The sequence below is a fragment of the Neovison vison genome, chromosome 2, assembly GCF_020171115.1.
Source record: "Neovison vison isolate M4711 chromosome 2, ASM_NN_V1, whole genome shotgun sequence".
Taxonomy (NCBI): domain Eukaryota; kingdom Metazoa; phylum Chordata; class Mammalia; order Carnivora; family Mustelidae; genus Neogale; species Neogale vison.
Window position 1 is genome coordinate 64,834,510 of NC_058092.1, and position 16,008 is coordinate 64,850,517.

Consider the following 16,008-nt stretch of genomic DNA (forward strand, 5'->3'; position numbering starts at 1 on the left):
ACAAACAAACAAACAACAAAAAAAACCCCAGTATCTGGGGCTGATGGTGAAACACAATCGCAACACTACTGCCAGTGATGAGAAAGATAGGAAGATGGCTAATTGGCTTAAAAAAAAAAAAAAAAAAGGTGATGTCAGAGAGCAGAAAGGTCTTTCCTGCCTTAAGTGATGCATCAAACATGAAGATAGGGCCCTACATGTGAACTTTCCAGACAGTCATCCACTCTATGAGATTATCTCAGGAAAAGTATAGACCCAGCCAGTGAACAAGGCTTACCTTAAACAAAAAGAAACAGTGTCTCTTTCAATATGGAAACTGTAGAGGATGTAATCAACTCTTGAGGATCAATGAATGCTTAGAAATTAAAAATGATGGGATCTGTTTCTCTTGTGTAGTCAATAATATGAAATTCTCAAAGGTCTTATATTTTCCAGAAAACTGACAGCAAATAAGGTTCTGAAGACTTCAGTAAAGGAGCTCATTTTTTTAATATTTACATATAATTAAAGCTGCAGAATTCTATGAGTGGCTCAGAGTAAAATACTAACACACTGAAGAATGAACCAAAGGAAGATTCTGAGAACAAGGTAAGTAGCTCCAACAACAGAAGAGTGTTAAATAACTTACTATACATTCATAAAATGCATACTGTGCAACTATTCACAATGTGTTCTGAAAAATGTCCAAGGAGAGGGGAAGGGTTGATAACATATTGTAAAATGAAAAGTAAAATTACAGAATGAAATATTCTATACGATCTCTATTTAGGAAAGAAATATGTACACAGAAAAAAGAGACTAGGAGAACACACACAAAAATCCTGACAGGAATTACCTCTGCTAATGAGAATTTAAATGTCTTCACATTTTCTTCTTTTCCAAATGAAAAGGGGGTAAGATAGGGAAAATTTTTATTTTCAAAAACAGCCATTAAATATACTCTGATCTTTGTCCAATCTTTTTAATAACATGCACAACAACAAAAAAGTATAATTAGTGCCACTAAGCACCTGCATTAACAGTTGTTTTTCTTTAAGTTATAAAATAGTTCATTCAAATTTAGTTCCCCTATACTTTTTGCCCAATTCACACAAGAACAATGTATTTTTTAAAAAGCATAATGACGTAAAATTTTATCCAAGGTTGCAGTCTTCTATGCCGTCTTCTTCACACATCTAGAAAATGAACTTCATATGCTTGATTCCATATGTTTTGAAGAAAACCATTATAATGAGTGCCCACAATCCCAGAATAAAACCCCCAGGAGGATGCCAATCTTTCAGCTTTGGTTTCTGCAAAACAAAGAGGACATGGTGAACTTAACAATATTGGGTCAAACAAATACTGATGGAAGACAGAAATTTCACAGCCTATGTTTGAAGGGGGAGTAATTTAACCAAATTAAATGTATTAGAACAGCAACAACAACAAAAGCTTCTAACTGGGTAAATAGTTCAACGTGGTTCTTATGAAGGTCAGTTTCAGATGCCATTTTGTTTCTTCAAAGAGGCTTCCTTGATTACCCAGCCAAACATTTCTCTTCCATAGCCTACTAGTCCTTTGCACTTTGAATTTATATACTCATTAGTTTGTTGGTTTTGTCTGTCTCTCCCACTAGACTGTAGCTCTATGAGGGCCATCTTGCTTGTATTCCCAGCATCCACCTGCCACGGTGCCTGGCACACAGGAGACACACATATACTATACTCATTAAGTCAGTGGAAAAACAAATGTTATCCAATTCCATTTGTTCTGCTATTCAACAAATACTTGTTTGGGGGTCCATACCTTTGGTCATGTTAAGCCCTTGACACAATGTTCCTTCTCCACTCTGCCTACCTGAAACTCACCAACTGAAATGCCAACCCCTTCAGGTTTTCACACCTGATATATTCTTTTCTTTGAATGTGTAGCTCCTTCTACTCTCTTATCTAGTAATATAATTATGTTTATCAGTTATCTCCCTGCAAACTTCCAGGGGGAAAAGTTTGGCTGAGTCCATTTTATATTCCCTTGTCTATTCCCTACCTCTCAACACCCAGCCAAGTGTCTTGTGTATTTCTTTGTCCAGCAAGGAAAGGCAGACCAGTCCTCTCCATTTAGTTGTCATTGCAACAGCTACATTATGTCCCTGAAATTGGGAGGTCTGCAACTATCATCTTTTTATGAGGTTTACTTCCTAAACTAAAGATTGTAAGGACAGTTATGCTATGAGAATCATACACTTTTTTTTAAAGATTTTATTTATTTATTTGACAGAGAGAGAGATTGTAAATAGGCAGAGAGGCAGAGGGAGAGAGGGGGAAGCAGGCTCCCTGCTGAGCAGAGAGCCAGATGTGGGGCTCGATCTCAGGACCCTGAGATCATGACCTGAGCCGAAAGCAGAGGCTTTAGGTTAAAACCCACTGAGCCACCCAGGCACCCCCCAAGAATCATACATATTTTTAAAGATATATTTATTTGAGAGAGAGAGAGTGTGTGATATCGGTGGGGGATGGTAGAGGGAGAAAGAGAAACCTAAGCAGACTCCATGGTGCTGAGCATGGAGCCCTTTAAGAAAGAGCTCGATCCCACAACCTGAGATTGTGACCCAAGCTGAACCCGAGTCGGTTGCTTAACTGACTGCACCACCTAAGCATCCCTAGAATCATGTTTTAGAGTAGAACTGAGTGAAGAGAAACTGTAATCTAAAATTTTCTTTAGTGACCATGTAAACTAGCCAAGGAAGGTTCATAAATCTCTTAGAGGTATCTGCATGTTATAGTTTGGTTTAGCATTCTTTATTCAATCCTAAACTCATCACATTACAAGAGGAAAGAAGGCAGGCAGGCAGGCAGGAAGGAAGAGAGGGAAGGAAAGAAGGCAGGAGGCAGGCAGGCAAGCTTAAATATAAAACAAATCAAGTCAAATCAACCAGAATTCATTGGTAAGGGCCATACTAGTAATATCCTGCCACATTCTATAGTTATTTATAATCTATGCTTTAAAATAGCTGATAGTTGCCTAAAGTATACAACATTATAAACCCACTAAAAGAATTCAAAAGAATATTTTGATACAATGAAACTATTTTTCTTTTAATTTTATAAATGGAGAAGTTATCTATGGAAATGCCTGGTTTTCAATTAGGTTATCTTTCTGCAACTTCTTCCTTCTCTTCTGAAATTCTCCTCTCTTGGCTTCAGTGGTACTCTCTCCAGATTTTTCCTCTTTTTCTCTAACCATTCATTTTCAGTCTTCTTTGCTCCTTAAATGCTAAGGGTATCTAGAGCTCTGCCCTCGCCCATTTATTCTCTCCCTTTATATAATCTCCCTGGGTGACAAGTGTACCCTGGTTTTGACCTCTGTCAGCAAGCTTATGACTCCCAGATTTGTATCACTAACATGGAACTATATGCTAAAATCCTAGGTTTATGTACAATTAACAGACATCTTTCCTGTTTTCCATCCCTGCATCCATATCAGTGGCATATTACCAAAGTGATAAAGCTGGAAGTCATTCCTAGCTTCCCCAATTCTCAGACCTTCCCACTTCATGAGTTCCCAATTCTTGCAGGTTTTCTAACTATCATGTCTGTCCTTTCTAAGTTTTCTATTGCCACTGCCACTATCTTAGTTCTAGTTCTTATCATTTCTTGTCAGGGTCACTGAAATAGTGTCCTAACTAGCTTCTCTTCCTCCAAGATGCCTTCTCTTTTCCATCTATCAATCATATTGCTGCTAGACACACTGTCCTAAAATACAAATATATATTTGTATATGTGCTGCCGAAGCGAGCACGCAAATATATATTTGTATAATACGTATACATATTTGTAATATTAATAAAAGCCTCATATGTATCCATATAGGAATTGTTAGTTTCAAGCACACATTACTTTTGTAATTTAAACAATTAAATAAATAATTTAAAAATAAGGGTTCGGTGTGGTGTGGTTCAAAGAGCATTGGATTTAGAATCAACTGCTTTGGTTTCAAAGGTTAGTTTTAACACTCAAAGCCCATGTTACCTGTCAGGCCACTTCGTCACTGTTAATTTCTGAATCTATAAAATGGGCATAGTAACACAGACCTCCTGGGAATGAATGAATGCACAATTACATCAATGATGTGTTTTCTGAAAGTGTAGTCTATAACTACCTGTTCCTACCTAGAAAAGTGATGATTTGAAACTCAAAATACTTTTTAGATAACTTTCTTTTGTGTTTGTTAATTATGAGAAGCAATATCTGCAACAATCTGATGTTTGTATAAATTCAAAATTAACTAGTCAAACTAATAGGAGAGAAATCCACCTTACTATTTCCATATCATAATGCAGTTTTTAATCAACCACATAATTTAAATACAACTGACAGTATTGTTTACAGTGGCTATGTGCCACCCTAAGTCTATTCTCATTCCTTCCAGAAAACTCCCCAAACACCAAAAATATCGTAATGCAATTCTTCCTCATATTACTTTCTATGCAAAACTCTGAAATGGCTCTGATCACATGTGAAATGACGATGATGACGGAGGTTCTTTCCTTCTAGTATCTTACAAGATGGTAAGTCCAGTGGCATTTCAGATGGAAAAGATTAGTGACACACTATGAAAAATCTTAATTTAATTCCAGTAGAAAATACAGATTAATATAAAGATTATAATATTTAGATTACTATAAAGCACAGTTATATTAAAGATAGGGAAGGTAGATATCACAAGCATGTGACAATGAAAAACAAGTGAGTGAACTAAACATTAGTTACACTGCACCTGGTTTTTGTCATGTTTATTTTCTGTTATTCAGACAAATTATAGCCAATGCCAAAAGGATGAAAAAGCTAAATCAAAAATTATTTTTCCATAAATGGGGAAAAGATTGTCATTATTAGTTATTAATAGAAGCACATCTTTATACAATAGTTTGAAGATGTTCCCTGGAAATTCAGTTTAAGAGTATTGACCTACTGTATATTTTTTCCGGCTTTGTCGAAGATTCTTGACCATAGAGTTGAGGGTCCATATCTGGTTCTCTACTCTGTTCCACTGGTCTATGTGTCTGTTTTTATGCCAGTACCATGCTGTCTTGGTGATCATAGCTTTGTAGTAAAGCTTGAAATCAGGCAACGTGATGCCGCCAGTTTTGTTTTTCTTTTTCAGCATTTCCTTAGCAATTGGGGGTCTCTTCTGATTCCATACAAATTTTAGGATTGTTTGCTCCAGCTCTTTGAAAAATACTGGAGGAGGGGTTCCTGGGTGGCTCAGTGGGTTAAGCCTCTGCCTTCAGCTCAGGTCATGATCTCAGGGTCCTGAGATCGAGCCCCACATCTGGCTCTCTGCTTAGCAGGGAGTCTGCTTCCCCCTCTCTCCCTCTGCCTCTCTGCCTATTTACGATCTCTCTCTCTCTCTGTCAAATAAATAAATAAATAAAATCTTTAAAAAAAATACTGGTGGAATTTTGATCAGAATGGCATTAAAAGTATAGATTGCTCTAGGTAGTATAGACATTTTAATGATGTTTATTCTTCCAATCCATGAGCATGGAATGGTCTTCCATCTTTTTGTGTCTTCTTTGACAGTCTCTTCAATAAATGGTACTGGGAAAATTGGACAGCTATATGCAGAAGAATGAAACTTGACCATTCTCTTACACCATACACAAAGATAAACTTGAAATGGATAAAAGACCTCAACGTGAAATAGGAATCCATCAGAATCATAGAGGAGAACATAGGCAGTAGCCTCTTTGATATCAGCCACAGCAACTTCTTTCAAGATATGTCTCCAAAGGCAAAGGAAACAAAAGCGAAAACAAATTTTTGGGACTTCATCAAGATCAAAAGCTTCTGCACAGCAAAGGAAACAGTCAACAAAACAAAGAGGCAACCCACGGAATGGGAGAAGATATTTGCAAATGACAGTACAGACAAAAGGCTGATATCCAGGATCTATAAAGAACGCAAACTCAACACACACAAAACAGATAATCATGTCAAAAAATGGGCAGAAGACATGAACAGACACTTCTCCAATGAAGACATACAAATGGCTATCAGGCACATGAAAAAATGTTCATCTCAATAGCCATCAGGGAGATTCAAATCAAAACCACATTGAGATACCACCTTACACCACTTAGAATGGCCAAAATTAACAAGACAGGAAACAACATGTGTTGGAGAGGATATGGAGAAAGGGGAACCCTCTTACACTGATGGTGGGAATGCAAGTTGGTGCAGCCACTTTGGAGAACAGTGTAGAGATTCCTTAAGAAATTAAAAATATAGATTCCCTGTGACCCTGCAAATGCACTACTGGGTATTTACGCCAAAGATACGGATGTAGTGAAAAGAAGGGCCATCTGTACCTCAATGTTCATAGCAATGGCCACAGTTGCCAAACTGTGGAAAGAACCAAGATGCCTTCAACAGATGAATGGATAAGGAAGATGTGGTCCATATACACTATGGAGTATTATGCCTCCATCAGAAAGGATGAATCCCCAACTTTTGTATCAACATGGACAGGACTGGAAGAGATTATGCTGAATGAAGTAAGTCAAGCAGAGAAAGTCAATTATCATATGGTTTCACTAATTTGTGGAGCATAAGAAATAACATGGAGGACATGGGGAAATGGAGAGGAAAAGGGAGTTGAGGGAAATTGGAGGAGGAGATGAACCATGACAGACTATGGACTCTGAAAAAAAATCTGAGGGTTTTGAAGGGGCAGGGGGTGGAAGTTGGGTGAGCCTGGTGGTGGGTATTATGGAGGGCACATATTGCATGGAGCACTGGGTGTGGTGCATAAACAATGAATTCTGATACACTGAAAAGAAATAAAAAAAAAAAGTATTGACCTAATAGGGGGGAAACAAGATTCACATTTTCCCCAATAGCCGGGAATCTCTGATTTAGATGGTATTTGAGAACACACACGCACACAGGTTAATGCTTAAAAAATTTAAATAAATATTATCAAAATCTGGCATTAAACTCTTACCTATACAAGAATAGGCTATAATATATAATACAACCAATTATTCCATAAACCAATTTAATGAATTTCAGTGCTAAAACAGCTCAGGCAATATGAACTTTTAAGAGTTTAAAAATACTATAACTTTCAGATAGTATTTAAACTAACCCATGCTTAAAAAAAAAAAAAAGGTGAACATCACTGAAATTCTATGATTCATTAGAGATTACTGAAATAATAATCATGTAGTTAATAGCAATCTTAATTCTGCAGCTGTAGAAACTCTGGTTACTTTCCAATGAGATGGATTCCCTGAGGTCACAGTTGTACCATTAGATCTGAAACTTAGTCAGAAACAGTTGCCAGGAAGAAGGCAACTACAGCTTCTTTGGAAATCACTATCATTTCTCCCAAGACTAGTCCTGGCAGCTATTTTGATCTATTATTCCAAAGACTGGCTCAGAGAATTCTGGAGGCATTGTCTCCTCGTCCTTCAACAAAATGTGTCCCATATTTAGACCACTGATGCCCAGGAGAGGACCAGAGAGAAGAACAAAGTGCTAGACCTTTGAATGTAATAATGGAGAACTATGAAATGTGATCACTCCAAAATTATAATGGAATTTATATCTCTTTACAGTATAACACTGTACAGGCTAACAGAAGCAAATTTCAGCTTTCAAAATGGCTATTTGCAGATGCTATTTTTTTATTATGTAGTCATTAGATTTTTTGATTAACAAAAAATGGCAAATTATTAATTAAATACAACTTGGACTCTTAGCTTAACATGGCATCTAAGTAGAATCCTCCAGTGCAGCCTTTCCCATCTTCTCCAGAAAATACATATAAAGGCATAGAAAGACAAGAGCACATCCTAACTAAAATGAATTTAACCTCTGATGAGAAACCTCAGATTATTTCACTATCTCAAAGTCCTAGAAACCAGGTCTACAAACAAGTTAATAGTGGCCTGGTTTTCTGATTAGTGGACACAATGCAAAGGATTGCTTTGCTCTGTGAAACACAGTAAATCTGTCAACTGAGAGAGGGACATGAGCTCTCTCCTTTTTTCTGCCTGCTGTTCAAGAGAAATAGTGTTTACAAAGTAGAAGGGTGGCTTTATGAGGCAGCCAGAGTAGTGTAACTCATTCCTATCCCAACAGCAAACCTCTTTATTCCTCTGAATACAATTCCCAGTAAAGAACGAGTCAGAAGATAGAGGGCAACAGACAATGGTTCACTGTGTCTAAGAAGTTTCAATATCCACATGAGAAGCTCTGAAGAGAAGGGAAAATACGGGAAAAATCCTTTTAGGAGCACACGTTAAGAAACAGATTTTTCCATACACTTCATCTTCTTAAAGTGCCCCCAAACCATGCACAGTGAGCATGGTAGCAGAGGATCCTGGTTTAGTTTAGCAAAACTACATTTGATGACTGCCTGCCAATCACAGGAAATGTGTAACAGATTATTCTTCAGATGCAGGCCTGAGAAGGCATTCAAACCGAAGTAGAGAGGGAAAAGCATCCACACCCTCTGTTGGCACATACCAACAGCGTTCTAAGAAAAAGGAAAAAACACAGAGAAGTCTATGAGTAAAAATACTCCCACACACGAGAAAGAAATATCCTGAAGATGCAGAGAACATATCTCAGAATAAGATGCAATACAGAACCAAAAGGTAATTTTGGAAAAATTTTACTTGGCTTGACTTGAATAAAGATGCCCAAGAAATCGAAAAATTTTTAAAAAATGGTACAAAGAGAAAAATTACACAAGATACAAGGGCAACAGGTTGAGATGAAAAGGGAGCAAAATTAAAATCCACATTGACAAGGAAAATAGTGTCCTAAGCACATCTTTGAGTCCTTCATTCACCTAATTGTGGCAGATTGGTGGCAAAAAATGGCCCAATTCTCCGTACTTCCCTTGTATCCATGCCCTTTGCAATATGTGCCATTATAGCAACTCTCACCAAGAAATGGAATTTATATCCTTGCTCCTTGAATCAGCTGGCCTTGTGACATTTTTTGGTCGACAAAATGCAACACAAGCAAGTGTCCTAATTCCAAGGCTTTGCTTGCTTCTGCTTTATCAGAAATCTGCTACCATGATGAAAAAAAATCTAGGCAAGACTTCTGTAGGAAAAGACATCATATAGAAAAGAACTCAGGATCCCCATAAAAGAACCAGCCAATTCCCAGAAGCAGACTGGCTAACCAACCCAGGACTGACCACAAACTCACAAGGGAACTCAGCCAAGAACAGAACTACTTAGTTAAACTTGGCCTAACCTGTCAACCTGCAGAATTATAAGCTAAGAAAATATTTGATACTATAAGCCACTATGTTTTAGATTTTTTTTAAAAGATTTTATTTATTTGAGATAGAGTGAGAGAGCACAAATGGTGGGAGGGGCAGAGGAAGAGAGAGAGAGGCAGGCTCTCCATTGAGCAGGAAGCCTGACGTTGGGCTCCATCCCAGGACCCTGAGATCATGACCTGAGCCACAGGCAGACGCTTAACTGACTGAGCTACCCAGATGCTCCTAGAGTGGTTTATTATACATCAAAAGCTATGGAATACAACCACTGATGTAATTAATGTAGAAGGAAATACCCTGATCCTTTATTATCATAAGAAAATAAAGTTCCCATCTACATATATGTGGCTTCAGGTTTCTGCAGGAATGGTATAATTAAGAACAGCATAAAGGCAACTAATCAACCTCTTGTCCACCATAAACTTCACTGAGGTGGGGGAGGTCTGACAAAATAACCTCCTCTGACCTGCTAGAATAAGAATTCCAGCCCCCTTAACTCATCTAACTTTCACAAAGGACTTCAACTAGCATCTGTCACACCTGAACAGTTATCCAGAGCCAGACTCTCATGAAGCCATCCAGGAAAAATACCCGCTATTGGTCTTCTAGAGGTACAGCTCATGAATGTTCTTTGCACAACTTCCCCAGTAAAGGAGCTATATTGATGCTCTTCCAGCTCTCTCTTATAGTCTGCCTGGAAAGAGACTGACTCTACTTGACACCACGCCAAGAGTCACTTGCTCTCCAGGAAATGAAGTAGGGGAACCCAGAGGTCAATTCACCTAGCTTCCTCTAGCCTTCCTCCTCCCAGCCACAATCTAGACCAGAAGTCTAGCTCCTTTCCTTTTTAGTTAGTAATTAGTGTTACCCAGCTGTTGCCCCCTGCTGGGGAAATGAATATCTCCCAGGATTTTGATGCACCTCACTCATGGTAAATTTGCAAAGCAATTAATCTAATCTAAGATAATTAAAGATGCTTTATTTTTTACTATAATTTGTTAAATATAAAATTGAACACTGTTTTTCCTTATCTATGATTTTAGTTTTTCTGTGACAAGAACATCCACTGTCAACATTATTACTTAATATTGCTTTGGAATTTCCAGCCAATCTGGACATAACTTCTAGTAAGGAGAAGTAAATTTTCATTTGCAAATATTATGATTAGATATCAACAAACTCTACAAAATCAATCCATAATTATAAACAATAAAGAGCTCAGATTTGAGATAAATATAAAAAAGTCTTTCAATATGTTACCAAAAATGAGTCAAAAAACAGAACAGAAAAAAAATTCCATTCACAACAGCAATAAAAAACAAAATAGCATAAATAGCCATAACATGAGATTTAAGGTAAATAATCCAAATTACCCTATAAAAACAAGTAAACAGTCCTGAATATAGAAAAAGATATGATAAAGCTAATCTATACTTTTGTTCTCATGCAAAATAGAAAGATCAATGCAACAGAATAGAAAGCAGGCAATCAAGTAGCCAAGAATTTAGTACACAATAAAAGAGCTATCACAGATCAGTGGGCAAGAAAATATTCTTACTGGTGCTCTGGATTGACATTTGGTAAAAACAGTCCTGTTTCTAGCCCAACATTATAAAACAAAATACACTTTACATGGTTTAGAATTAGATATAAAAATATTAGATGTAGAATCTTTTTTAAAAATCTTCTTTGTGAAGTGGTACCTAGGGACACATCCTAACGGTAGCTATGTTAAAAGAACCAGTGGAGAGAGGCACTGGGTGGCTCAGTCAGTTAAGTGTCTGCTTTTGACTCAGGTCATGAGCCCAGAGTCCTGGGATCAAGTCCTGTATCTGCCTTCTTTGCTCAGTGGGAAGCCTGCTTCTCCCTCTGCCTGCCATTCCCCATGCTCTCTCTCTCTCTCTCTCTCTCTTTCTCTGACAAAGAAATAAATAAAATCTTTTTTAAAAAAGTACAAGTGGAGAGCAGTGGCAATGGAAACTCATTGTGAGGAGCAGAACACATGAATCAAAGGCCCTGCGAACTGACTCAGAAAGGACTTCTTAGGAGAACTGGCCCTTGAAAAACGTGCAATATTTCGGTTGGTGGAGAGCAGAGCAGTGCCTTTTAGGCACTGCTGAAAGGCAGAAGGAAGGTGATGGAAGATCCATGATGGTGGAGATTTCATCTGTTAGTTTGCTGCTGAGCCCCCAGGACAGTAGCAACTGGGAAACACTGTTTAAAGAATGGATGCTCTTTGGGCATAGCAAGTATCAAGGGCTAGAAAGATTCATCTTGTAAATGCCCAGTTGTGAGTTGGGATTTGAGATAAGAAGCTTCTACTAGCTTGAGTCAGTGCCCACCCACAGGTGAATGGAGCAAAAAACAGATAAAATGTAGGAGAATTTGCACACTAAAGGGATTTATAAATCTAAAAGCAATAAAGGAAAATCAAAAAGAAAAGGTGAAGAGATTCTTAAAAGAACATTTCTGAAAGCTCTGTATTTTGCAAAGTGTACAAATCAAAAGGTGAATAAATGGGAAAATATGACAGAAAGGGATTAAGTTTAGTACATGAAGATCTCCCTGAAAACAGTAAGACACAAAGATTTATTAATAAATGGAATAAGGAAATGAAAATTTTCACAAAATAATTATAAATGGCTAATTAACATAGAAAAAACTCAATCATCTTGATTATAAAAAATTAAAAATTGGGGCACCTGGGTGGGTTAAAGCCTTTGCCTTCAGCTCAGGTCATGATCCCAGGGTCCTGGGATCGAGCCCCACATTGGACTCTCTGCTCAGCAGGGAGCCTGCTTCCTCCTCTCTCTCTCTGCTTGCCTCTCTGCCCACTTGTGATCTTTGTCTGTCAAATAAATAAGTAAAATCTTTAAAAAAAAAACAATATATTGGGCATCTGGGTGGCTCAGTGGGTTAAGCTGCTGCCTTCGGCTCAGATCATGATCTCAGCGTCCTGGGATCAAGTCCCGCATCAGGATCTCTGCTCGGCAGGAAGCCTGCTTCCCTCTCTCTCTCTCTCTCTTTGCCTACTTGTGATCTCTCTCTGTCAAATAAATAAATAAAATATTTTTAAAAATAATATATTAACTATTTCTTCATCTTTTAAAAATTAAACTAGTAAATGTTAATGAAGATGGTCAACTTTTCAGAAAAATAATTAACAGATTTAGAGGTCTTTAAAATATTTGTATCTTTCCATTCAGAGGAACTGTTACACTCTGAGCTAGGATCTATATTAAGAAACTAAAAAATGCTAATAGAGGTTTTACACAGATTTTCTTCTCAGTGTTATTTACATAATAAAAAACAGAAAACAATCCATATAAATAATAATACAGGAAATATGGTACACCTACATACACAGTAATCAAAAATGTTTTCAAACAATTTTAATGATTTAGAAACATGCTTATGCTGTAATAATAAAATAAAAGATTCAAATTATGTATGAAATATGATCTATAACAATATTCAAAGAAAAGGAATATATTAAGGTCTTAATAATGTTTCTCTGGAAGAAACAGAATTAGGTAATCTTAATCTCTTCCCTAAACTTGTATATACATTTGGAAATACATTTTCTACAATGGATATGTATTTCTTTAATAATTCTGTGTGTGTGCAGGGGGAAGGGAATATATAGGAAAAACTTCTCTTGAAAGAATCTACTTTAGGTGTGCCTGGGTGGCTCAGTCAGTTAAGCATCTGCTTTTGACTCAGGTCATGATCCCAGGGTCCTGGGATCAAGCTGGAGCCCCGCATCAGGTTTCCCTGATCAGCAGGGAGTCTGATTATCCCTCTCCTGCCTGCCACTCCCCTTGCTTGTGCTCTCTCTCTCTCTCTCCCTCTCTCTCACTATCAAATAAATAAATAAAATCTTAAAAAAGAAAGAAAGAAAGAAAGAATCCACTTTGAAGAATCTTCATAAACTCATCTTTTCCAAATTAGGAGATGCACTGCAATAATACTGTTTAGTAGTTGGTATCCTAACTTTAAGAAAAAGTAACATGAATAGCATGACAACATAATAAAGTGATTTTTCAGTATGTATTTAATGATACCCCTGGAGTATAACAAGATTGCTATTTTTTTTTCAAGATTGCTATTTTTAAAACAACTATAGGTAATATTTTAGACCCTCTACAATGATTTTCCTTGCAATCAAATGACAGATTGGTATAATTACTGCATTTGGTAGAAAAACTGCATTTGAGGTAAGTTCATATTAAAATGTAGCTTATAATTTCATTTGTGTCCATATTAGAACTTCTCGTAAAGTGACTGATTTTATGTAGTTAAAGTACTTTATGGACAGCTATTAAATACAGTCCTATTTTTTTTTAACCTTTCACAGTAACAGCTATAATACAGAGGTGAAAAGCACACATAAAACACTGCAATGTGTCGTGAGCGAACACTTAAGAGCTTAAGGGCCACCCATTATTGAAATGCCTAATATTTCAAATTAAAAAGATAGGTAACTAAGCAACACCGCATTGCCAATTGTGCACAATATTCAGCCTCCCCTTTCATGTTGCTAGGAGAACATTACCACAGAACTGCAAAATAGTTAACAGAGCAGAGATCTAAGCACTAAAGTTATGTACAGAGAAGAAACTGAAGATTTTCAAAATTATATGTGTTTACTGGGAAGCAAACAGAAAATTTCCAAAGTTTTGATGAAATTCTTTTCTTAAAATATAATGATCACATCAGTTCAGTTAAATTATATTTTAAAGGGGTGCCTGGGTGGTTCAGTGAGTTAAAGCCTCTGCCTTTGGCTCAGGTCATGATCCCAGTGTCCTAGGATTAAGCCCCGCATCGGGCTCTCTCCTGGGCAGGGAGCCTGCTTCCCTCTCTCTCTCTCTGCCTGCCTCTCTGCCTACTTGTGATCTCTGTCTGTCAAATAAATAAATAAAATCTTTTAAAAAAATTACATTTTAAAGAAAAAAATACAGTATACTGAAGCTACAATTCTAATAACTTTAGAAAAGAGCTGTTTGTTTTCAACTGTTTGATCTGTGGTGGTTTATTAGTATTTCCAGTCTCTCTTTATCTTCTTTATAAAATATAACTTGTACTTTTCAAATTATATTAATAGTATAAATCAAACTGTGGTCAACAGAATTCTAAGTCAGCCCCCAGATTCCCTCTCCCTGATGTACATTCCCTGTGTAAATCCCTTCCCCCTGAGTGTGGACAGAACTTGTAAATTTGGTGGGCTAATCTCTCCTATGATTATGTTACATTATGTATCAAAGATGAAGGGATTCTGAAGATATTATTAGGGTCCCTAATCAGTTGATATTCAGTGAATAAAACACGAGATTATCCTGGGGGGAGGGGCTGACCTAATAAGGCGAGCCCTTTATTTTTTTTATTATTTTTTTAAAGAGTTGATTTTTTTATGACAGAGAGAGATAGCAAGAGAGGAAACAGAACCATGAGGGAGCTGGAGACAGAGAAGCAGGCTCCCCAGTGAGCAGGGAGCCCGATATGGGGCTCAGTCCCAGGACGCTGGGCTCATGACCTGAGCTGAAGGCAGACATTTAATGACTGAGCCACCCAGGAGCCCCAAGGTGAGCCCTTTAAAAGAGTCTATATATCAGAGACAGAAGTCAAAGAGATCAATATATTAGACACTGCCGAGATGCTCTCCTGCTGCTCATGAAGAATCAAACGGCCATGTTGTGGCATGAAGGACAGGCAGGGAAAGCAAGCAACCTCTTAGAGCCCAGGGCCTCAGTCAGCCCTACAATCGGGGGAAACTGAATTCTGCCAATAACTAGTAAACTTGGAAGAGGACCCTGAGCCTCAGATGACACTGCTATCCTGGTTGACACCTTAATCAAAGAACTGTTATTAATGCTCTTAAATCACTAAATTTGTTTATTACACAGCAAGAGAAAACTAATTAACAACGAAGACTTAAAATGAAACTATTTATTAGGCCTGGCAACTGTTCCTTGGGTGAATAACTGATTAAGATACTAACTTTATATGTTTAAAAAAATAAGTGAAGAGAATGAAATATTCTAGTCTAATTGCTCCTATTCTTCCATATCTATTCATTCTCTAAAACCCTGCTCAAATCTCACCTCCAGCTGAAGCCTGTTCTCATACCCCAGTAAGAATTAATTTCTTTTTCTCTAGGCACCAATGGTAATTGAGTCCTATCTTACACAACAGTCAGTTTATGGGTGTTAGTCTACCACACTGTGATCTGTTAGTGATATCTTATCCATTTCTGAACCTTATCAAGGTTTCATAGGCCTCGAATAAAATAGAGCAATCAATTTGTCTTAGTTACATATTATTTTCTTCCTGAAAATAAGAAATACAAATATTCAAATATTAAGTACTAATTTGCTAGTTTATACTCTTGGTTTTATGACTTAAGGAAAAAATTAAGAATTGTATTAATCAATTAACAATATAATCTATTTTAAGTATCCAGTGAGAAATTAAAAACATTAGTAAGTGTGAAAACAATTTGAAGTTTGAAATACATGAATCTGTTTTTTTAGTTCTTAGTTCTTTTTGTTGTTTTTTTTTTTTAAGATTTTATTTATTTATTTGACAGAGATCTCAAGTAGGCAGAGAGGCAGGCAGAGAGAGAGGAAGGGAAGCAGGCTCCCTGCTGAGCAGAGAGCCCGATGTGGGGCTCGATCCCAGGACCCTGAGATCATGACCTGAGCCAAAGGCAGACGCTTTAAC

The 16,008-nt window shown here is 37.2% G+C and overlaps 1 protein-coding gene across 1 annotated transcript in view; it reads right to left on the reverse strand.

Annotated features, from left to right (window-relative positions):
• Nucleotides 1-470: 470 nt before the first annotated feature.
• The window catches only part of PIGK (phosphatidylinositol glycan anchor biosynthesis class K), a 132,671-nt gene continuing 117,133 nt past the window's right edge, over nucleotides 471-16,008 (reverse strand). Inside the window, exon 11 of the mRNA XM_044238490.1 lies at nucleotides 471-1,292. Coding sequence (XP_044094425.1) covers nucleotides 1,176-1,292 — 117 coding nt within the window. The 3' untranslated portion in view covers nucleotides 471-1,175. The remainder of the gene's footprint in view (nucleotides 1,293-16,008) is intronic.